This window comes from Caretta caretta, chromosome 8, assembly GCF_965140235.1.
Source record: "Caretta caretta isolate rCarCar2 chromosome 8, rCarCar1.hap1, whole genome shotgun sequence".
Taxonomy (NCBI): domain Eukaryota; kingdom Metazoa; phylum Chordata; order Testudines; family Cheloniidae; genus Caretta; species Caretta caretta.
Genome location: NC_134213.1, coordinates 8,694,275 through 8,714,314, shown reverse-complemented (window position 1 = coordinate 8,714,314; position 20,040 = coordinate 8,694,275). Strand labels below are relative to the sequence as shown.

The window sequence follows — 20,040 nt, the reverse complement described above, 5'->3', positions numbered from 1 at the left end:
GCTTCCCAAATCTCCATGATAGAACAGCCTACCTCCAAATCACAAAAAAGCAGCAGAGAACCAACAGATAAGGTGTCAAAAATTGACTGTCACTGCTACAGGGCAAACCAAAAAATACAAGAGCTCGTTACCTTGCATCAGAAGCGAAGAAAAATTCTACTGCTTTATCTCCAATAGCATGAAGGCAGGTAGAACTATCCAGTCTTTTCATTTGGGTCTTGCATATGTTCTTCACATTCTCAATGTTGCCTAGTGATTAAATAAAATCAGACAAGTCCAACATATAGACCAATCTGAAATGCAGAACCCAACCAGTTTGAAATAGGTTGTGAACTACACAACTCAAGATATCACAAAAAAGCAATGATCACCTTTTCTAAGAGGAAACCTGCATTTCTTAGAATTTTGAGTTGAATACTCTAAATGTGTAATGTAGGACCATGCATTTTGTTCAGACTACCTGGTAGCAAGGAGATACACTGCATTTAAGTAACCCCACTCTCAAATGGACATTAAACAGTAATACAAAATTGGGTATTTTCAGGTAAGAACTCACTTTGAGCATCTTTTGATTGTTTTAAAGTACAGAAGTTAACCTCTTCTCTTCAAAAGGACTTAATGTGACTTAAAATTAATTTATGTTTAAAAGAAAATCCTGCTCTGTATTTGTTACGTATCTTGAAAAACAAACAGATAAGCTAGTTATAACTTACATGTCCTATACAAGATAGGAATCTGTTCAGTGGAAAGCTTGTATTTGCTGCGAACTCCAATGAGCAGAGGACTCCCTCGCCTGTGAATGCAACGATGAGCAAGTTCGCTAGAAAATCCTTTATACAGAGTAGGTTCACTGATTAAATAGACATCTGCAGAGTTGAAAGGCCATACCCCTTCCTATTCCATAGGGAGGCAGATGTTCCAACCCCACTCTTGTGGCATGATATATTAGGAATGATTCAACTGTAACCCAGTTTCCCCACCTACAACCACCCCTCTTATAGGAAGGCATGTTATAACCTTAGATGGTTACATCCCCAGGCTGCCAGAGCAGCAGCTATGGCTGCTGCTGGTGCAGTATCTCATGCCTAGGGCTTGCTTTGCCCTACAGGTCCCGCCCCCCACCCTCCTTCCTGCAGCTGCTGAGTGCCAAGCGCTGCTGGAAAGGGAGATTGCCCTCAGTATATCATCTAGGCTGCTCTCCTCCACAGCACATACGGAAATGTATATGAGTGAATCTTTAAAGCAGTAGTCGGATCCCTTTATACTACACACTTAAACTCTTCTTTTCTACATACAAAGTTACTGCTGTCTCATTTCAGAGGCAGAGAAGTGTAAACCCAATAATCACTGTATAACTAGGGATTTGTTTTGCCTTTCTTCCTCTCAAACTCAGGACCCTAATTACTGTGCCTATGGACTTGTGTGATGTTAGGAGGCAAGGCAAAATTCTATCACTTTTTTGAGCCAGATGGATCATACACCACATTAAGTCACTAGAATATGCTTTAAACCAGTCAATTTTTTTTTAACTTCAATTATAAAGAGTCAGCATACAGATCCACAAGGTTTAAAGAGCTTTTCTCAAATTAAAAACAACTACATTGAGTTCCTCATAATTTTAAAAATTCCCTACATATTACTGTGAACACCCAGTTTCAGAGAACACTAAAATAAGGAATTCAGATAAACACTGGCATGGAAAATTCTGCTTGCCATCACAGTTATAGGATTTTGCTTATGTGTTCCAAAACATAGAGGAGACTTTTACATTAGTTTTTTCATCTCCATGCCTATAGCAAAAGGAATGCCACTGCTTCTGTTGACTACATAGCTGTACTGTAAAAAGCCGTCTGAGACAAGTGAGGTAACAGTTGTGTAAAACATGAATTACCATCTTGTAAATTGCTTGCCTTTGCTTTTTCCTGAAAGTTGCTTTTCCACTCAGAAATAGCAGAGTTTGTAAACACTATCATGAGTTTTGTCTCTTGGACTAGAGCTAGAGATCAGTGTTTGTGTAACATTTTAGCTCAATGGCTTCTAGCCAGCTTGAATGAATATACTATTCACAGTATTTCTTCAGAATGAAGGAAGAGTGCACAAGCCCTTTCTCCTTTTTGGGTCTGTTATAAACAGTAAAGCAAGTATACCCATTAAAAGCACTTTGGATACAGAAGGTAAACGGAGCTTTTCAAATGACACTCTACAGCAGTGATGGGCAACCTGTGGCCCATCAGGGTAATCTGATTGCGGGCTGCGAGACATTTTGCTGACATTGACCGTTCGCAGGCATGGCCCCCCACAGCTCCCAGTGGCTGCAGTTTACCATTCCTGGCCAATGGGATCTGTGGGAAGCGGCGGACAGCACGTCCCTGCGGCCCCTTGCTTCCCGCAGCTCCCATTGGCCAGGAATGGTAAACTGCAGCCACTGGGAGCTGTGGGGGGCCATGCCTGCGAACGGTCAACGTCAGCAAGATGTCTCGCAGCCCGCAATCAGATTACCCTGATGGGCCGCAGGTGGCCCACCACTGTTCTACAGCATACCTAGGAAATTCCACACCTATAGCCCTTCCTATGTGGTGTGTCTGCCTTAGTAAGTTCTTCTCTTGATACAATATATCAATTCCCTATAAAATAACAGAGTTATATGCATCAAGAATAAGTCTGGTTTGTCAAGTTCTGATGGCTTTTCAGTTGTGTTTACAAAATGCTAATTCACGTTTTACACAATTATTACCTCAACAATCAAGGCTGCCTTTATAACAGAGACTTTCAAAATGAAACTCATGAAACAATTTAATCCTTTAGAATTCTGTAGTTTTAGAAAGTATGAATAGTTCATGATCTCTAAAATCGATTATATTTAATGGTCAATTAAAGAAGTGTTCAGAGGGAATTTGAGTTGCAGTTTGCAACCATTATCTATCTCAGCTCAAGAACATACAGGATGTTATGTACAGATGCAGTATTTTCATCATAATATTAGTCAAGTTTCCTTATTTCATTTTTTTCTAACTCTGTTTTCAAATTGCATTTGGTTGAACGCTTATAGTTACTTACAAAATAAAATGGCTAAATACGGAAATGATTGTTCCCATATTTTACTGATCAGAGATTTTATATTACAGACCACCACGAATGAAGAAAATGGGATTTTAAAAAATGGATTTTTGCTAACCTGGTGGCAACAGCTTCACCTGGGTAATGGATGCTCTTGAAAACCAATGCAAAAGCACCTTCCTGGAAACCATACAAACAAATGATTAAAAAAGGGAAAATCCCCCCAAAAAGTTACATGAATGAGTCACATTCTGCACTAATCTGGGCCCCTCTCTTCCTGAGGAGCCTCTTGGGTCTAGCTCATTAGGTTATCTGGAGTCTTTTCCTGAAGTCCGATTGCCCCCTTGAAAGGGTCGGCCAGGAAGTAATGGAATAAATGCAAGGCAGACAAACACGCACTCTACAAACTGCCAGAAAGATTAGAAAAAGAGAACTCTCCCTCTCCTCCCACCCCAAGCCAGACACACAAAAGACTGCCAATTCTCTTCATGAGCAACTTTAAGAGTCAATGAAAACTGACAGCTGTAGATTTTCAGTAAGATTTAGAAATGTAATACAAATTTGTTATGCATTACAGGATGTACATGGGATGATTCCCAAGTTTGTAGGCCAAAGTTCAGGTCCTACTACTTCTTAGTTTCCTTACTGTCAAGTGCAAGTATGGGGCTCCAAGACACCACACTTAGAAGCAGCCTTGTATAAGAATGTTTGTTAGAGAGCTTTGAAGTTGAAAAGTACCATACTGTGCAAGAGCAAACTCCTGCCCCATGTTACCAAGACTATCTCCAGACTCTCACATACAGGGACAATATGAAATAGGCGGGGTGCAGAACTGCTCAAAAACAAAATCTGCAGAAGGGGTGGGCAGTCTATGCAGATGGATTCACCAGTCCCCTAACTAGCTCTGTGTTTTAAACATAAAGCAGTCTAGCAAAAAGCAGCAACACGCCCCTTACTGCTTTAAAATACGGCTAACGAAGTTTGAGATTTACCAAGTTTTTCAAGCTTCCAATGTTTTAATCTAATTACTTGCTCTATAAAAACCACTAAAAAGTTTTTAAAAAAGTTATTTGCAGCATCTTTTAATTAATTCTGTGGGATTCAATAAATTCATGAAGAATATTCGAATAGCACCATAAGCAGTCCCCCTTCACACAGAAAGATGGAATTTCCACACTTACCAGTTGTTGAATAACTCTCTCTACCAAGGCTGAAAAGCTGATATCTTCAGTCTCTCTGTTATCATACATGTATTTGACCAGCTTTGGGATGGTTTCAGTGTCAGTTTCAGATTCAAACTCATAGCCTTTGGTCTCCTGCAATGTTATATATTGAAGGCAAGGTAAGTGTTTTCTTCCTCAGACAGGAACTCAACAAGTGCCTTTAACTGGTGTGTCTCACCAGAAAGATACATATTTCAAAACAGAGGATCACATTGGGCTGGTATATATTTATCACTGAACGAAGTGTAAGGATATAACAAAACAGAATAGCATTATTTTCAAAGGAATATTTAGATAAGAGACTTTAGGTAACTATAACAGTGCAGGGTAGAACATGAGCAACAATGTGTGAAGAGGTTTGCAGACAATACCAGTCATGCCATGTAAAGGGCCAGAAATGCACTGCATTGTATCTGTTCCTGGGTGTCCTTTTTAGGCAGCTTCCATTATAATACAGTTTTTAAATGAAATACTGCATGCACATTGTAATTCACATTATGCAGATGCCATGAGACATGTGTACGTGTTTGCTTGTATTTTCTAGTTTTATAATTATTCAAGTTGTCATAAACTTACCAGAAATTTCCTCAGGTCCTTATAGTTTGTGATGATTCCATTATGGATAACTACAAACTCTGAAGGGAAGATTCAAATTAAAAAATGAATGTGAAACTCCATACACACAAAATTAAAGTCAGAAGCTTAAAGCCACAAAATACATTAGTTACTTCCAGAGCTTTAAGATCAAGATTTATCGCGGAACCCACAGAGTGAACTACAAAATCCTAGGAGTTCTGTTTTTTAAAATACAATCTTATAGGACTTACGTATCAAGATAGTTATACAGCCCTCACCACCACAGTAGTATTGAAGCACTTCCCAGAATAGAAACTGTAAATCTCTTTTCCCCCCTCTTCCCAGCCAGCCAATGGGAGAAACAGCTTGATTGGTTTATAAGGGGAAGAGAAGAGTGTAATCTTCTTTTTCAAAAAGAAGTCTGTTGCCCTCTTTAAAGAGTTCACACTCAATTTCTGAGATTAAATATTGCAACTAGATATTAATATTAACAGTAATCTTTATTAACTTTAGTTTATTATAGACAGCGTTTTGTTAGATATTAACAATTATGTTAAATAGAATATATGAATTTAGCCAGATTGAGCAATGATTAAACCCCTTGTAAACCAATTAAAAATTCACCACCCAAAAATCATTACATTTGTAAGAGACAACAGGCCATTCGGATACTGTAGTCTCAATCAAAGAATGTGTTAGTGCAGCTGGACACTTCAAACAATAAAACAGCTAAGTTTCATTGTTTGGATAGAAGTTTTCAAATAGGGTAACTCCATTTTCACTCCTGGGGGTGACTGACAGTAAGGGAAGATTTAAAAATAAAGAAATTTCTTTAAAAATAAAAACTATTAGGAGCCAAATTTTCAAAAGAATTCAGTTCCCACAATAAGTAGCAAGGTTTTTAAACAGAGATTAGTATGCTGGGGGCTGAGTACTTTTGAACATTTGGCCCATCAACACAGCTACCACCTCTTGCAAAGGTGGATTAACTATGCTAAGGGAAGATGCTCTCCCCACTGGTGTAGCAGCATCTCCACTGAAGTGCTAGGGCAATGCAGCTGTGCCTGTGGAGTGTTTTAAGTGTAGATCTGCCCTTAGAATTTCTAGCCAATCAGGATTCAGACATAATAGATTGCTCAAACTTCATTACGAAAATTTCTAAGCATTTTACAGCCCCCAACAGGCTAAATTCATCCTCAATCTAATCCCTTCGAAATGCAATTACACCAACGATGACTTTGACGCGATAAGATGTATTTCTATATTATGTCCGAGTAGATGGCTAGTTGTACTGAAAATTTTGACACACACAAATATTTATTGGTAGAACAATTTATACCCTTAGTGATTTAATTGCACTTGTTTCTCAAGCATGACACAAATTTCACTTAAGACTATTAGATGCAGGGATGTTTTATTTGAGCAATTACTGCTTTGCCAAATTCAGAAAAATCCACAAAATTGTTCGCTGAAATTTCTGTTTGACAAGGTAACTGAGTTCAGACTATCTGAAATTTACATACATAAATCAGTTTTACAGTAATCCACTGTATTCTGAAGTCTTTGGTGACATTTCAAATTCAAATAGGATTCCAGATTGGTACAGAGAATACCTACCATTCCTTTTATCTGATCTCTGAGGGTGACTATTCACTGCATTGGGCACTCCATGGGTTGCCCAGCGAGTGTGAGCAATTCCAAAATGTGTTTCAAAATCTGCCTTTAAGTCCATGCCATCTTGTTCTATAGAGAGGGAAATCAGTTCACTAACAGCTTTAAATTGAATCTTAAAATCACACAAACCGCAAGATTAACAGAATTTGGTCCCCCAACGTTTTTAGATTTCAGTAGATTAAAAAGCAGTTAGAAGATGGCAAAAAAACCTTAAGTATTTACTTTCATGACACTAAACTTTGGGTGGTTCAAGTTATTGTGATTAAAACCTTTATTTGCTAATGCTGAACCATTTTCAACCAATTCTAACAGTTATGCACGAAGCCAAAAGTTCACATTACTATAAGATACAATGCAGATATATTGAAACGTGACTTCTGCTTTTCATAGATGGAAGTGGAACACGGACAGAACCCGGTCATCAGCAGGAGGGATCAAACCAGGGACCTCTGGAGCTTAGTGCATGAGCCTCTAATGCCTGAGCTAAAGGTCAACTGGCTGTTAGCTAGAGCAATCAGTGTCTCTCTCTCTAACTCTCTCTCAGTGGTGTCAACCCCACTAGATGGGACAGAACTCCACACCCAGAGGGTGTGTGGGTTACAGAAGCGTTATATAAAACTGATGCTGTGAAGACAGCCAGTTGCTTTAGTGCTAATAAGAGCTTCTGTTGTACAACAGTCCATGTTCTGCCATTCCTGCTGCAGAATGTCCATTAAGTATATGACTGCTTGCAAGAGGAAGCTCATATTTCAAGGAGCATGGTAGCCACCCAAAAATGAAGAGTGGACTGAGGCTTCCATCACTTTAACAAGAAGAATGCTGCTTTACACTTGGAGCATGAAGACGGATTTACTTTGTGACAGCCAGTGTGGCTGATCACAGACCACTCACTCCAATCTAATGCCTGTTATACAATGCAGCGATCAGCGGTAATGTTTTCACACGAGTGAGGTCTAAGGTGATATCTGCATACCAGCAATACATACAAAGCCAACATACGAATTTTTAAACTTACTGTGTAACTCCTCATCTAGTGCCTTCACTTTTCCTCTTTTCTTGATTAGTCTGATGTACCTTTCTTTATCTTCGTTATTATTTCCATCAATGGCAACACCTAGAATTCAGAAGACCTATCTGTGAGTGTCAGCTACTTAAGAAATGAATTTAACTAGATGATCATGATGTTCCCTTCTAGCCTTAAAGTCTGAGTCCATAAGAAATGTCCAACCTGAGATGAGACTGACATGCACATGCAAAGGCATGGCTCTACTTCAAAATTAGCCTCCAAAGAGAAACTCTTGAAGTCTATTACTGGACTCCTGTAGATTAGATTAGGGCAATTCCTGTCTCCCCAGTTCAGGCAAAATTCCCACTGAAGTCAACAGGACTTTTGCCTAAGTAAGGACCCCCAGCTAGATTTTGCCTAGTGACATTAAAAAGTTATATGTCATTTTAATAAGCCTCCTTGATTCCCGCCCCCCCTCCAACAAGACACATGCTACCCCAACCCAAAAAAAGCCCCAAACCCAACCCTATAGTGTGTAGACAGTGTTCCCTTATCCTGTTTGCTTTGATTACATGATCTACACCTCAATTATAGGTGAGCACCTGGTTAAATCAAGTGTTCAGCCCTTCAAGTCCTAAGGAAAGTTGAAGATGAGATTAATAGTCAAGATAAATTATTTTGATCCTCTCCTGGCAATGGTATAAAATTAGCTTGAGAGAATACTGTGCAAATCAAGATGCTGAGTTTTGATTAAAAGTATTAGCCATATTATCTTAAATTTAAAGGTAAGCAGTTAGCATCATCCTGTTTACAAATGCTCACATGTACAAGTAAATTTAGATACCTGCAGAGTCATAGCCTCTGTATTCTAATCTCTGTAGCCCTTTTATCAGAGTCTCAAATATCTGCTTCCGAGTCTGAGGTACTCTGTAGTTCAGATAAGCAAAGATTCCTGTAAAACAAGGAGAGAGGAAGGGAGACAGAACAGAAAGCAAATATTTAGTTTGAATCCCTTCAGAAATTGATTTAAAATCCTTTATGGAATTCAAAACATTTATTTATTGGTAAGATTAAACAAACAAACCAACCAACCACGCATTTCCCAATAAAGTCTATGTTTGGTACAGTCATTCCCAGTGGGCTTTAAAATGGGAAGAGAAATTTATCCAACCATTTTAAATGCTGCAAACCAAATACAGTGTTCATGTTCATTAAACAAGTGCACCAGTTCTAAGCAATGCTTAGCCTTTCATTCTCCTCACAGTCATATCCAATTAGGAGCAGCAGCGAACATCAAAAGCTGAAAAGAGTCTTCCCAACACTTCATGATGATTGCAGCTGAAAATGAGAGTATTGTGATCAACTTCATATCTATAACTAAGACATCTGAATACGAAGGTACAACAAAAGGTGACATTAGTAATCAAAGTCAGGGCCCAAAATGCTTAAATAGGATAGGTACTTTGAGTAGTTATCTATTTTTGAAAAGTTTCTACTTTATATGGTGTTCAATGGTCATTTTAGCAGGGGGAGAGAAGAGAAAACTAGGGAAGCAAATACAAAGGAAAGAAAAGACATCGAAAAGGAAGGACAAAAAAGTGAGGGGACAAAAGGACACACCCCCGAAGTTCTCCCTCAACATAACCGGCTTGTCACCCCTGACTCTACGAAGAGTTGTTAGTCCCATTTGTCATCCCACATGCTTCAGGGCTCTGGGTTACTACGTTGAATTCTTTCCTAGGTGTCTGGCTGGTAGGTCTTGATGACATGCTCAGGGTCTAACTGATCACCATATTTGGGGTCAGGAGGAAATTTTCCCGCAGGTCAGATTGGCAGACACTCTAGGGGATTTTCACCTTCCGCTGCAGCTGTGCAGTATGGGTCATTTGCTGCTTGAAACTAGAGTCAATGATGGATTCTCTGTAACTTGAAGTCTTTAAATCACGATTGGAGAATATCAGTAACTCAGCCAGAGGTTATGGGTCTATTACAGGAGTGGGTGGGTGAAGCGCTGTGGTGAGCAATATGCAGGAAGTCAGATTAGATGATCATGACGGACCCTTCTGACCTTAACGTCTATGAGGTCATCTTGTTCAGAGAGCAATCTGCTGTAGAAAAGAACTGAACACTCTGCTCCATAAACAGAAAGACAGAATGAGAAGAAAGTGCACAAGCTGGAATCTCTTTTCTTGAATGGGAGGGAAAGAAGAACAGGGGAATGGGACACCACTAAGACAGGAAGGAATTCTTGATGTGTCAGGTCATTTTCTGAAGGCTGAGGTGAAGCAGAGTAATAGCATAATGTCCCTAATGAGACTGAAGGATAACTGATCACTGATCACTTTAGAGGGTGCAACTATATTCAGTTTTTGGTGTGTGTGTGCACGCGGGGGGGGGGGGGGGGGGGTTTGTTTGTTTTTTTAAGGAGACCTACAAGCAAAAGACAAAACATGTATTCTTGTGACCATTTTTGTTCTAATGGTAGCCTGGAAGGTTTTGCTGTTAAAAAATGCCTTTAACATTATAAATTAGCTCCTGTCTAGTCCAGAAAACCATATCCAGACGAGAGAACTAGTGAAAGTGACATCACAGAGCTAAAGGAGTAAAAGTTGAGCTATTAAGAGAGACAGTTAAACTTGAAAGTATTGTTTTTATTAACAAATACAGAGCTGCAATGACTAATTAACATTTTGAATACAAGAAGCATTTGTTAATACCTTCACTCCATCAATTAAAGATATTGAGAACTCAACATCATAATTTACATATCCCAGTGGTCCTCCAAAAGCAAGGAAGTTGTAGTGAAGATATTATAGTTGAACATCTAGGGACAAATTCATTGTTCGTGTAAATCCAGCAATTTCAAAGAATTTCTACCATAGATATTACAATTAGCCTGATAGCTTTTTAATCTCACATAAACTATTGTGCTCATTAGACTGATCCAGAATAGCATATCCTCAGTAGAACAGTTCTGCACTACAGAATAGAAATCCCTCTGTTTAGTCTCTCTCACCAACAGAAGTTGGTCCAATAAAAGATATTACCTCACCCATCTTCTCTCTAATATCCTGGGACCAACACAGCAACAACAGCACTGCATATATCTGTTTAGCCTAGGCATTTCTAATATGCTCATCATATTAATATCCGGGTGGCAGTATGTGCAGAGAACATTGACACATTAGATGCTTTTTAAAAAAATTTAACTGAACACATTGCAAGTGTTATTCTTAAATGGATTTCTTGGAAGTAATGTCTACAGTTTATTACATATAAAGGCTCCTTAGACTGCGGATTTTTGGACAGCTTTTTCAGACACCCAGTTCCAGTTGTTTGGTGCATGCCATCAGCCTCAAGAGCAGAATTTTTAAATACAGATTTCTTAATAGCATTCCAAAACATTGTTACATGCCTCCCTTTTCAGCTCCAACCCTTCTTTCTATGCCAGATTTCACAACGTATTTAAAGACACCTCAGGCATGTATGTTCAGCGTGGCGTCTTCGTGACTATGCAGAGCTCCAGGAAAAGCTTCCTTTGGGACGGCCTTTACAATGCTACCAGTGTGCTGTAATTGTTAAAGGCTCCTTGTTTCTAGGGAACTCTAGCTATGTTTCTACATATGTCAACTCAGAGGTTCAGAAGCCACTAGAGGCCATTACACTGAAAGTGATAGCTGCACCTGGGTTGCCAAGGAATATATTACAAACTCTTTGGGTATAGGGAAATAATTCATTCTCAAAACCAAACCTCTCCAGTATTTTTTTGTGTTTCATAATTTATTCACTCGTGTACTTTCTTCCCTGAACAGATCATCCTTTTGGCTGGATTTAAAGAGGAGTTGAGCAACATGCAATTAGACCAACATTTTAGTACAGTGTTTTCTGAAAAGCTCGCATCCACTGGAAGCTGAACCAAATTACAGGTTTGACAAATATTTTTACTTGATATAAAGGAGACTTGTGAAACTGATCCCTCTGAAAACCATTAAAAAGTGTTAGCTAGAGGCAATTTCCAACAGAACTTGTAATAAAAAAGGCTAACACATTTTAGCTTAAGTATTATACCAAAAAAATCAAGTAAAGCCATTGAAAGTGATGGTCTCACCTCACTAGCACAATTTAAAAAAAAAATGAAGTGTTGTCCTTGAATATAAATCTGGGGTACAAGATAGAATTGGATATTTTATATCTAACTGCTAATGTTCAAAGTCATTCTTTTGTCTTTTGCTAGAGTATTGTCCTTTGACCACAATACCATGTTGTAACTGCATCACACAGAAGATGAAGCCAGTTATAAACTGTAGTAATGACTGTAATTATCTGGTTTGATCAAGTTACTTGTAGCTGATTGTCTATTCCAGTGCAAAATGGCTTCTGTACAAACAAAACACCAAAATACTGCTCAGAAGTTTAAGAAAGAGCAGAGTTAATCTTTGCTTGAGGCCTCTCCTTAAACCCCCATCAAGAGTCTGCAGTTCTGGCTTTCTCTGGCAGACTGCATGTCATGTGTTAGAAAAAGGATTCTGAGAATTTTCTATTGAAAAACTTCACAAGAATGCTTGTAATTGCAAGATTCCACCAAGATGGGAGCAGCCTATGCTTTGAATTTGACCGAAAGTAAAGGCACTTCCCCGCCCCAAGAGATTAAAGTCCACGTTCAATAGTTGGAGCGAGTGCGTTGTTGGTGCCAGAAACTTAGCTCTGAGAGAAGAAAGTGAAATTCACTTTTAGATGGACTAGAGCTTATTTTACACTTAAAATAGCCAGTCTGCTTAAAAGAGTCAACACTTTTTACATTGCATCCTCATAGGATCGAAACATCACTTTTAAATGTGACAGATGTGGCAGAGACTCTCTCTCCCGAGTGGGTCTCTTCAGCCACATTTGCAGATGCCATAAAAACAAGCTCAGTAAATTTTTTTACCTCTCAGTGGCACCTACCCGTGGTCTCTCGAGACTGACAGATGCCTACTACTACTCTTCCTACCTTATTTTCATGCAACAACATTGCCATTTACGTAAATGGCAATTCTGGCCAAAATTTTCCAGATTAGTCACCTGAAAAGGGTACTTAGGTTTCTATGTAGATAAATTTAGGTACTTAAATTTAAGGAACCGACATTGCAAACCTTTGGCTTGTATGTACTACCTAACCCCACCCCACACATACACAAAATCAGAGATTAGACAAGAAGGTACCACAGTGAATATTTCCAGATTTACATCATTGGAGGAGACAATAAACCTTAAGGGACTATTAATACTTTTTAAAAATATTAAAATATCTGCTGACTGTAGAGAGAATATTGAAAGTGTCCAGGTTTCACAGAACAGCTTCAACATGCCATGTATGTGTTAAGGGGTACGTGACAGTTAATGGGGTCATACATGTTATCCTGGGCATTTTACAGATGCCTCACATCCAGAACAAGGATTCCCTGTCCTCTTCCCCCCTCCCATGGCATTTTGGGACTGAAGTTCCATTGTAAAAATTAAAAAATGTTATATTACTGAAGACATCTGGTACACAAATGCTGGTGGTGGCAGAAGGCGGAGTGCAATTAAATCACATCATTCTCACCATACGTGACTGGTTACTCCCCTTGCCATTTCATACTGAGTCAGTTACCCCACCCCTAAATTAGAAATGTTACTAAACTGCGTTAGCAGGATTAACTCCCTTATTTCCTTAATCAATAAAGCCTGCATACCTTCGGATTAAGTCACTTCCAGTCTCTCAGTTGAATGTTTCTGACATGTCTGTTTACCTAGGGTTGTCTCTCACCTAGGTTGCTTTGTTGTTGTTTGTTTTAATTAAGGTACCTTTTAAGTTTGTTTTGATGAAAGCAACTTAAAAGTAAGTAGATGTTCGAACATCTCCTTGGACATTTTCAAAAAGACAAAGCATTGATTTCTGCTTCAGAGCATAAAAGTTAAGGAGACTCAGTAAAACTCAATTTGAGCCCAAATCTCACACCAAGAACCTTTTTAAAGTTTCATTCAAGTACAGGTAAGTAGCACACTTTTCCTTGTCCCTCAATGGACTCCTCACCTTTACCAAATTCCTCACAAATTTTGAGGAGCCTCTCTACATTAAAAAAAGTTTTCAAAAAAAAAAAATTCCCTCTGTTGCTAAACTGCACTGCATTAGCAGCATTGAGAGCCCTAGTGTATACAGGCTGCTATCACTTTTTAAAGCATCATAGAATCTAGTTTCAGAGTAGCAGCCATGTTAGTCTGTATCCACAAAAACTAAGGAGTACTTGTGGCACCTTAGAGACTAACAAATTTATTAGAGCATAAGCTTCCGTGGGCTACAGCTCACTTCATCGGATGCATAGAATGGAACATATAGTAAGAAGGGGTGTGTGTGTGTGTACACATATATACACACACACGTACAGAGAAGGTGGAAGTTGCCATACAAACTGTAAGAGGCTAATGATAATAGCTCATCTTAATTAGCCTCTTATAGTTTGTATGGCAACTTCCACCTTCTCTGTACGTGTGTGTGTATATATGTATACACACACACACACACACACCTTCTTACTATATGTTCCATTCTATGCATCCGATGAAGTGGGCTGTAGCCCATGAAAGCTTATGCTCTAATAAATGTATTAGTCTCTAAGGTGCCACAAGTACTCCTGTTCTTTTTATAGAATCTAGTCACATTCAAAGCCAGCCTAATCAACAATCTCTGCTGGGTTGGCTATCATCTTAAAGGTCTTGCTTTCAGTAGGAAAGCAAAGGTTTGTTGTAGCATAGACATGGCCTTGGCTAATTCAATACCTACAACAGCACAAAAAGAAAAGGAGGACTTGTGGCACCTTGGAGACTAACCAATTTATTTGAACATAAGCTTTCGTGAGAAGCTCATGAAAGCTTATGTTCAAATAAATTGGTTAGTCTCTAAGGTGCCACAAGTCCTCCTTTTCTTTTTGCGAATACAGACTAACACGGCTGTTACTCTACAACAGCACAGTAGCTCTGTGGAGTTGACACTTCTTACATTGATGGAAGAGGTTTTTCTGTTGATGTAGTTATCCACCTCTCTGAGAAGTGGCCTAGGCCGATGGCAGAACTCTACTGAGTCATGTGAAAACTACTACAAACTGACTTATCACTAGGATTTTAACTAGGGCTGTCAATTAATTGCAGTTTACTCACGCGATTTAACTAAAAAAAAAATTAATTGCAATTAATCACACTGTTAAACAATAGAATACCTATTAATTTATTAAATTTTTTGGATTTTTTTCTACATTTTCAAATATATTTGTATTAAAACACAGAATACAAAGTGTACACTGCTCACTTTATATTATTTTTATTACAAATATTTGCACTGTAAAAATGATAAACAAAAGCAATAGTATTTTTAATTCACCTCTTAGAAGTACTGCAGTGCAATCTCTTTATCATGAAAGAGAAACTTAAAAAAAACAAAATCTACATTTTTGTTTGCGTGCAGTTATGTAACACAACAAAGTAAAACTTCCAAACCTACTAGTCCACTCAGTCCTACTTCTTGTTTAGTCAATCGCGAAGACAAACAAGTTTCAGAGTAGCAGCTGTATCCACAAAAAGAAAAGGAGTACTTGTGGCACCTTAGAGACTAACAAATTTATTTGAGCATAAGCTTTCGTGAGGTACAGCTCACTTCATCGGATTGTTTACATTTATGGGAGATTCTGCTGCCTTCTTCTTATTTACCATGTCACCTGAAAGTGAGAAAAGGCGTTCACATGGCACTTTTGTAGGCAGCATTGCAAGGTAGTTACATGCCAGATATGCTAAACATTCATATGCCCCTTCATGCTTTGGCCAGCATTCTAGAGGACATGCTTCCATGCTGATGTTGCCCGCTAAAAAAATAATGCGGTAATTAAATTTGTGACTGAACTCCTTGGGGGAGAACTGTATGTCTCATGTTCTGTTTTCCCTGCATTTCATGTTATAGCAGTCTCGGATGATGAGCCACCCCACATGTTCGTTTTAAGAATACTTTCACAGATTTGACAAAATGCAAAGAAGGTACCAATGTGAGATTTTTAAGGATAGCTACAGCACTTGACCTAAAGTTTAAGAATCTGAAGTGCCTTCCAAAAGAGGGATGAGCTGCGGAGCATACTTTCTGAATTCTTAAAAGAGCAACACTCCGATGTGGAAACTATAGAACCCAAACCACCAAAAAAGAAAAATCAACCTTCTGCTGGTGGCAACTGACTCACATAACAAAAATCAACATGCGTCGGTCCACACTGCTATGTGTTGTTATTGAGCAGAACCCATCATCAGCACGGACGCATGTCCTCTGGAATGGTGGTTGAAGCATGAAGGGACATGTGAATCTTTACCACATCTGGCTCACAAATATCTTGCAATACCTGCTACAACAGTGCCATGCGAACGCCTATTCTCACTTTCAGGTGATATTGTAAACAAGAAGCAGGCAGCATTATCTCCTGCAAATTGTAACCAAATTTGTTTGTCTGAGCAATTGGCTTAAGTAGAACTGAGTGGACTCTTAGGCTCTAAAGTTTTACATTGTTTTGTTTTTGAATGCAGGTTGTTGGGTTTTTTTTACCTAATTCTACATTTCTAAATTCAACTTTCATGATAAAGAGGTTGCACTACAGTACTTGTATTAGGTGAATTGAAAAATACTTTTGTTTTTTACAGTGCAAATATTTGTAATCAAAAATAAATAAAGTGAGCACTGTACACTTTGTATTCTGTCTTGTATTTGAATTCAATATATTTGAAAATTTAGACATCAAAAATATTTAAATAATGGTATTCTATTATTGTTTAACAGCACAATTAATCGCAATTAATTTTTTTTAATCGCTTGACAGCCCTAATTTTAACTCAAGTGAAGAACAGACTTTTTCCCCTAGGGAAGACACAGCCAAATGTCAAGAGGAGACATTTGGACCTAGAGCAGTAGTTTTCACCTTTTCATTTGCAGACCCCTAAAAAATTTCAAATGGAGGTGAAGACCCCTTTGTAAATCTTAGACATGGTCTGCAGACCCCCAGAGTTAGCAGGCCAAAGGCTGAAAAAACCACTGATCTAGAGCAAAGATTAATAGTGGAGCCACCCAGTAACCCAAAAACAGAGAACCACTGAAGTGGACCACCTGAAGCCTGTTGTGATGAAAGATGTTTGGGGGCAAGCCAGCAAGATGGAGTTTGGGGGAGGACAAACAAACAGAAAGATACGACTGGTCCAAAAGGGAGTTAAGGATGGGAAGCATTACCTATGACAAGCACAAATGGTTAAAAGCCAGTTACACCCTCCCAGATCTATGGTTTACCATCCCCACAAAACAGATGCATCAAGAGCAGAATTCTAAAAAATAAAGAAGCCCAGAGAGAACAGTTGTGGATCAAGCCTGGATTGTCTGTATTTTTAAATAACTAGAACTCCTATTCACACTGTAGTAGGGGTTCTGGCTAATTTTAATGCTATTAAAAATAAAAAAAAGACAGGGTGGGTGAGGAAATATCTTTTCTCAGACCAGCTTCTGGCAGTGAAAGAGACAAGCTGTTGAGCTCTACAGGGTTCTTCTTTGGGTCTATAAATAAATAAATTGGTTAGTCTCTAAGGTGCCACAAGTGCTCCTTTTCTTTTTGCGAATACAGACTAACACGGCTGCTACTCTGAAACCTGTTCTTTGGGTCTGCGGACCGCCAAAGCTGGTCTCGTCCACTAACAGGAGCTGGTCCAGTAACCGATATTCCCTCAGGCACCTGGTCTCCTGGACCAACACAACAACCCTGCAAATTAACAATAAAGTCACTCCTGTCCCAGCAGTTGCTTGCTCCCCTGCTGTCTCCCAGGAGAAGATGTAATTAGCCCCCCCCCCCCACACACACACAGAGTTTGTAATAGGATTACAGATAGGCTTTGTCCTCACTCCCATTTGGGGTGGCCACCAAGGACCTTGTAGCCGGCTCCGGATGGGGGGGGCAAAAACATTCACCTAGCTTGCCCCCGCACCGTAGCATTCTCCATGAAAGCAACAAGCTTTGGGGGTCGAGGGGCGAACACATGGGACTGCTGCCACCTCTGGCTCCAGCTCAGCTGGAGGGAGAAGGGGCGGTGCCAGGCTGGGTGCGAACGGGGAGGTGCCGAGGGCAGAGAAAAGCATCCGCCAGTCCCCTTGCTGGGGTGCGGGCTGGAAAGGAGGTGCCCCCTTGGCCCCCCGGTTCAGGGGCTTTCCGCCTTCTGGGGGCCTTGAGGCCAGGGGGTGGGGGGCTCCCGCGAACGTCGGGGCCCCTGGCAGGATGGAAGGAGATGCCCCCCCCCGTGTTTTCCGGCTTCGGAAGAAAGGCGGGGCGAGGGCTCCCTGCAGAGGGGGCGAGGGCTCCGCTTGCGGGGCGGGGGGGGGTCCCACACCAGGCCAGGGGAGGGGAGGGAGAAGCCGGGAGCCAGGCGAGCCCGTTACTCACCGCACATGGTCCCAGCGCACCGTAACCCTCGTCCCGGGGAGGCGAGCCCGGCTGGAGCCGCGGCCCCCGCTCTTATAGCGCCGCCGGGCGGGCTCCCTCCCTGCTCATTGGCTGCGGGCAGGGCGGGGGGCTGGTCCCGGGGGCAGGGCGGGGGGCTGGTCCCGGGGCCAGCGCGGGCTGCGGACGCGGGACTGTCGGGCGGGGCCGGGGGCGCGGGGGGGGGGGGGTCGTGCCAGGGGTACGGCGGAGCTCGCACGGCCCCTGCCCGGGCTGTGCCCACCCGGGCTCCCACCCTGCGAGCAGCGGGCGCGGTGGGGACTCGCTCGGGGTCTGGAGACAGGAGAACGGGCGCCCGCTGCCCCCGGCTCCTCTTCCAACCCCGCCGCCCGCCCGGCTGGTGGCGGAGTCTTTGTGGAAAGGGGGTGGGAGAGAGGGACTCCTGGGCCTCTCAGGGGTTACCGAAAGCAGGACAAAGCCCTGTCTTGTCTAGAGCCCCCAGGGACAGGACCTGTCCCGGCTTTGAGAGATGGGCACAGACCAACCCCCCGCAGCCCCTGGGGGGTGGGGGGGTGTTTTATTGAAATGGTACATTGCAGTAAAGGAGGACACTGCCAGGCTGAGGCCAAAATTTTAAACGGTCATGAAATTAAAAGAAAGAAAAGAAAAACCGGTTACGGAGCACATAGCAGCCTTGAGCTGATCCATGAGAAGAAGCAGGAAGTAAAACAGTCTATTTTCATTGTCCTTGTTCAGAGAAATGCAGTAAATAAATATGTGATACTTGGAGAAATTAAAGAGATGCTTTTTTTTTCTGTGGCAGAATGGTCCAGTGACTAGTCAATCAGACAACCTGGGTTTGAATCCTATCTGCCACTGACCTGCTGCATGGCCTTGGGCAACTTCACCTCCCTGTGCCTATTTTCCTCTCCCATCCTTCCCAATGGGGCCCTGATTGCAGTTAGAGTCATTAAGCCATATTGTAATATAAATAGTGATAAGGTTGATAGTAGATCTTTTCCAGCTCTGATTAGGTAAATTTGTCAACAAAAATCGGGTTGTGCCAAACTAACTTACTTTGATAGAACAAGAAGTACTTAGGGCACCTTAGAGACTAACAAATTTATTTGAGCATAAGCTTTTGTGAACTAAAACCTACTTCATCAGATGCATGCAGTGGAAAATACAGTAGGAAGATTATATACATACACACACAGAGAACATGAAAAAATGGGTGTTGCCATACCCACTGTAACGAGAGTGATCAGCAGGAGAAAAAAAAACCTTTTGTAGTGATAATCAGGATGGCCCCTCTCCAACAGTTGACAAGAACTTGTGAGTAACGGTAGGGGGGGAAAATAAGCATGGGGAAATAGTTTTACTTTGTGTAATGACCCATTTAATGGTGTCCAGTTAATTAGGCTTGAATAAAGACTGGGAGTGGATGGGTCATTACACAAAGTAAAATTATTTCCCCATGCTTATTTCTTGTCAACTGTTGGAAATGGGCCATCCTGATTATCACTACAAAAGGTTTTTTCTCCTGCTGATAATAGCTCACCTTAACTGATCACTCTCATTACAGTGGGTAGGGCAACACCCATTTTTTCATGTTCTCTGTGTATATATCTTCCTACTGTATTTTCCATTGCATGTATCCGATGAAGTGGGTTTTAGCCCACGAAAGCTTATGCTCAAATAAATGTGTTAGTCTCTAAGGTGCCACAAGTACTCCTCGTTCTTTTTGCGGATACAGACTAACACGGCTACCACTCTGAAACCTGTTACTTTGATAGATGACAAGCTTAGAGGATAAGAAAAGTGGGCTGAACAAAGTATTTCACATTAGCATGGCAGTCAATAGGACTCCATATGACATTCCCAAGAGGAAATTAGAGAAATGAAAATGAGCTGGAACTGTTATAAACTAGATGCACAGTGGCATTAAAAAATTGAAGTAATTAATGGTTAAGTGTCATGTTGGGAAGAGGTGTTGAGTGAGATGCTGTCAGCCTGCCCTGTGTCTAATACCATTTGGCAT

General features: G+C 40.8%; 1 protein-coding gene across 3 annotated transcripts in view; it reads right to left on the bottom strand.

Moving 5' to 3' along the window:
- Window positions 1-20,040, bottom strand: part of GFPT2 (glutamine-fructose-6-phosphate transaminase 2) — a 101,283-nt gene that overhangs the window by 7,347 nt on the left and 73,896 nt on the right. For 2 of the 3 annotated variants that reach the window (XM_048862436.2, XM_075131262.1), the window contains 8 exons: window positions 8,381-8,488; window positions 7,546-7,644; window positions 6,474-6,599; window positions 4,857-4,915; window positions 4,239-4,373; window positions 3,176-3,237; window positions 714-793; window positions 132-249 (listed from right to left, as the gene is read on the bottom strand). In XM_048862436.2, the coding sequence (XP_048718393.1) occupies window positions 132-249; window positions 714-793; window positions 3,176-3,237; window positions 4,239-4,373; window positions 4,857-4,915; window positions 6,474-6,599; window positions 7,546-7,644; window positions 8,381-8,488 (787 nt within the window). Of the gene's footprint in view, window positions 1-131; window positions 250-713; window positions 794-3,175; window positions 3,238-4,238; window positions 4,374-4,856; window positions 4,916-6,473; window positions 6,600-7,545; window positions 7,645-8,380; window positions 8,489-18,002; window positions 18,113-20,040 lie in introns of those variants that run through there. The other variant, XM_075131261.1, reaches the window with a different exon arrangement.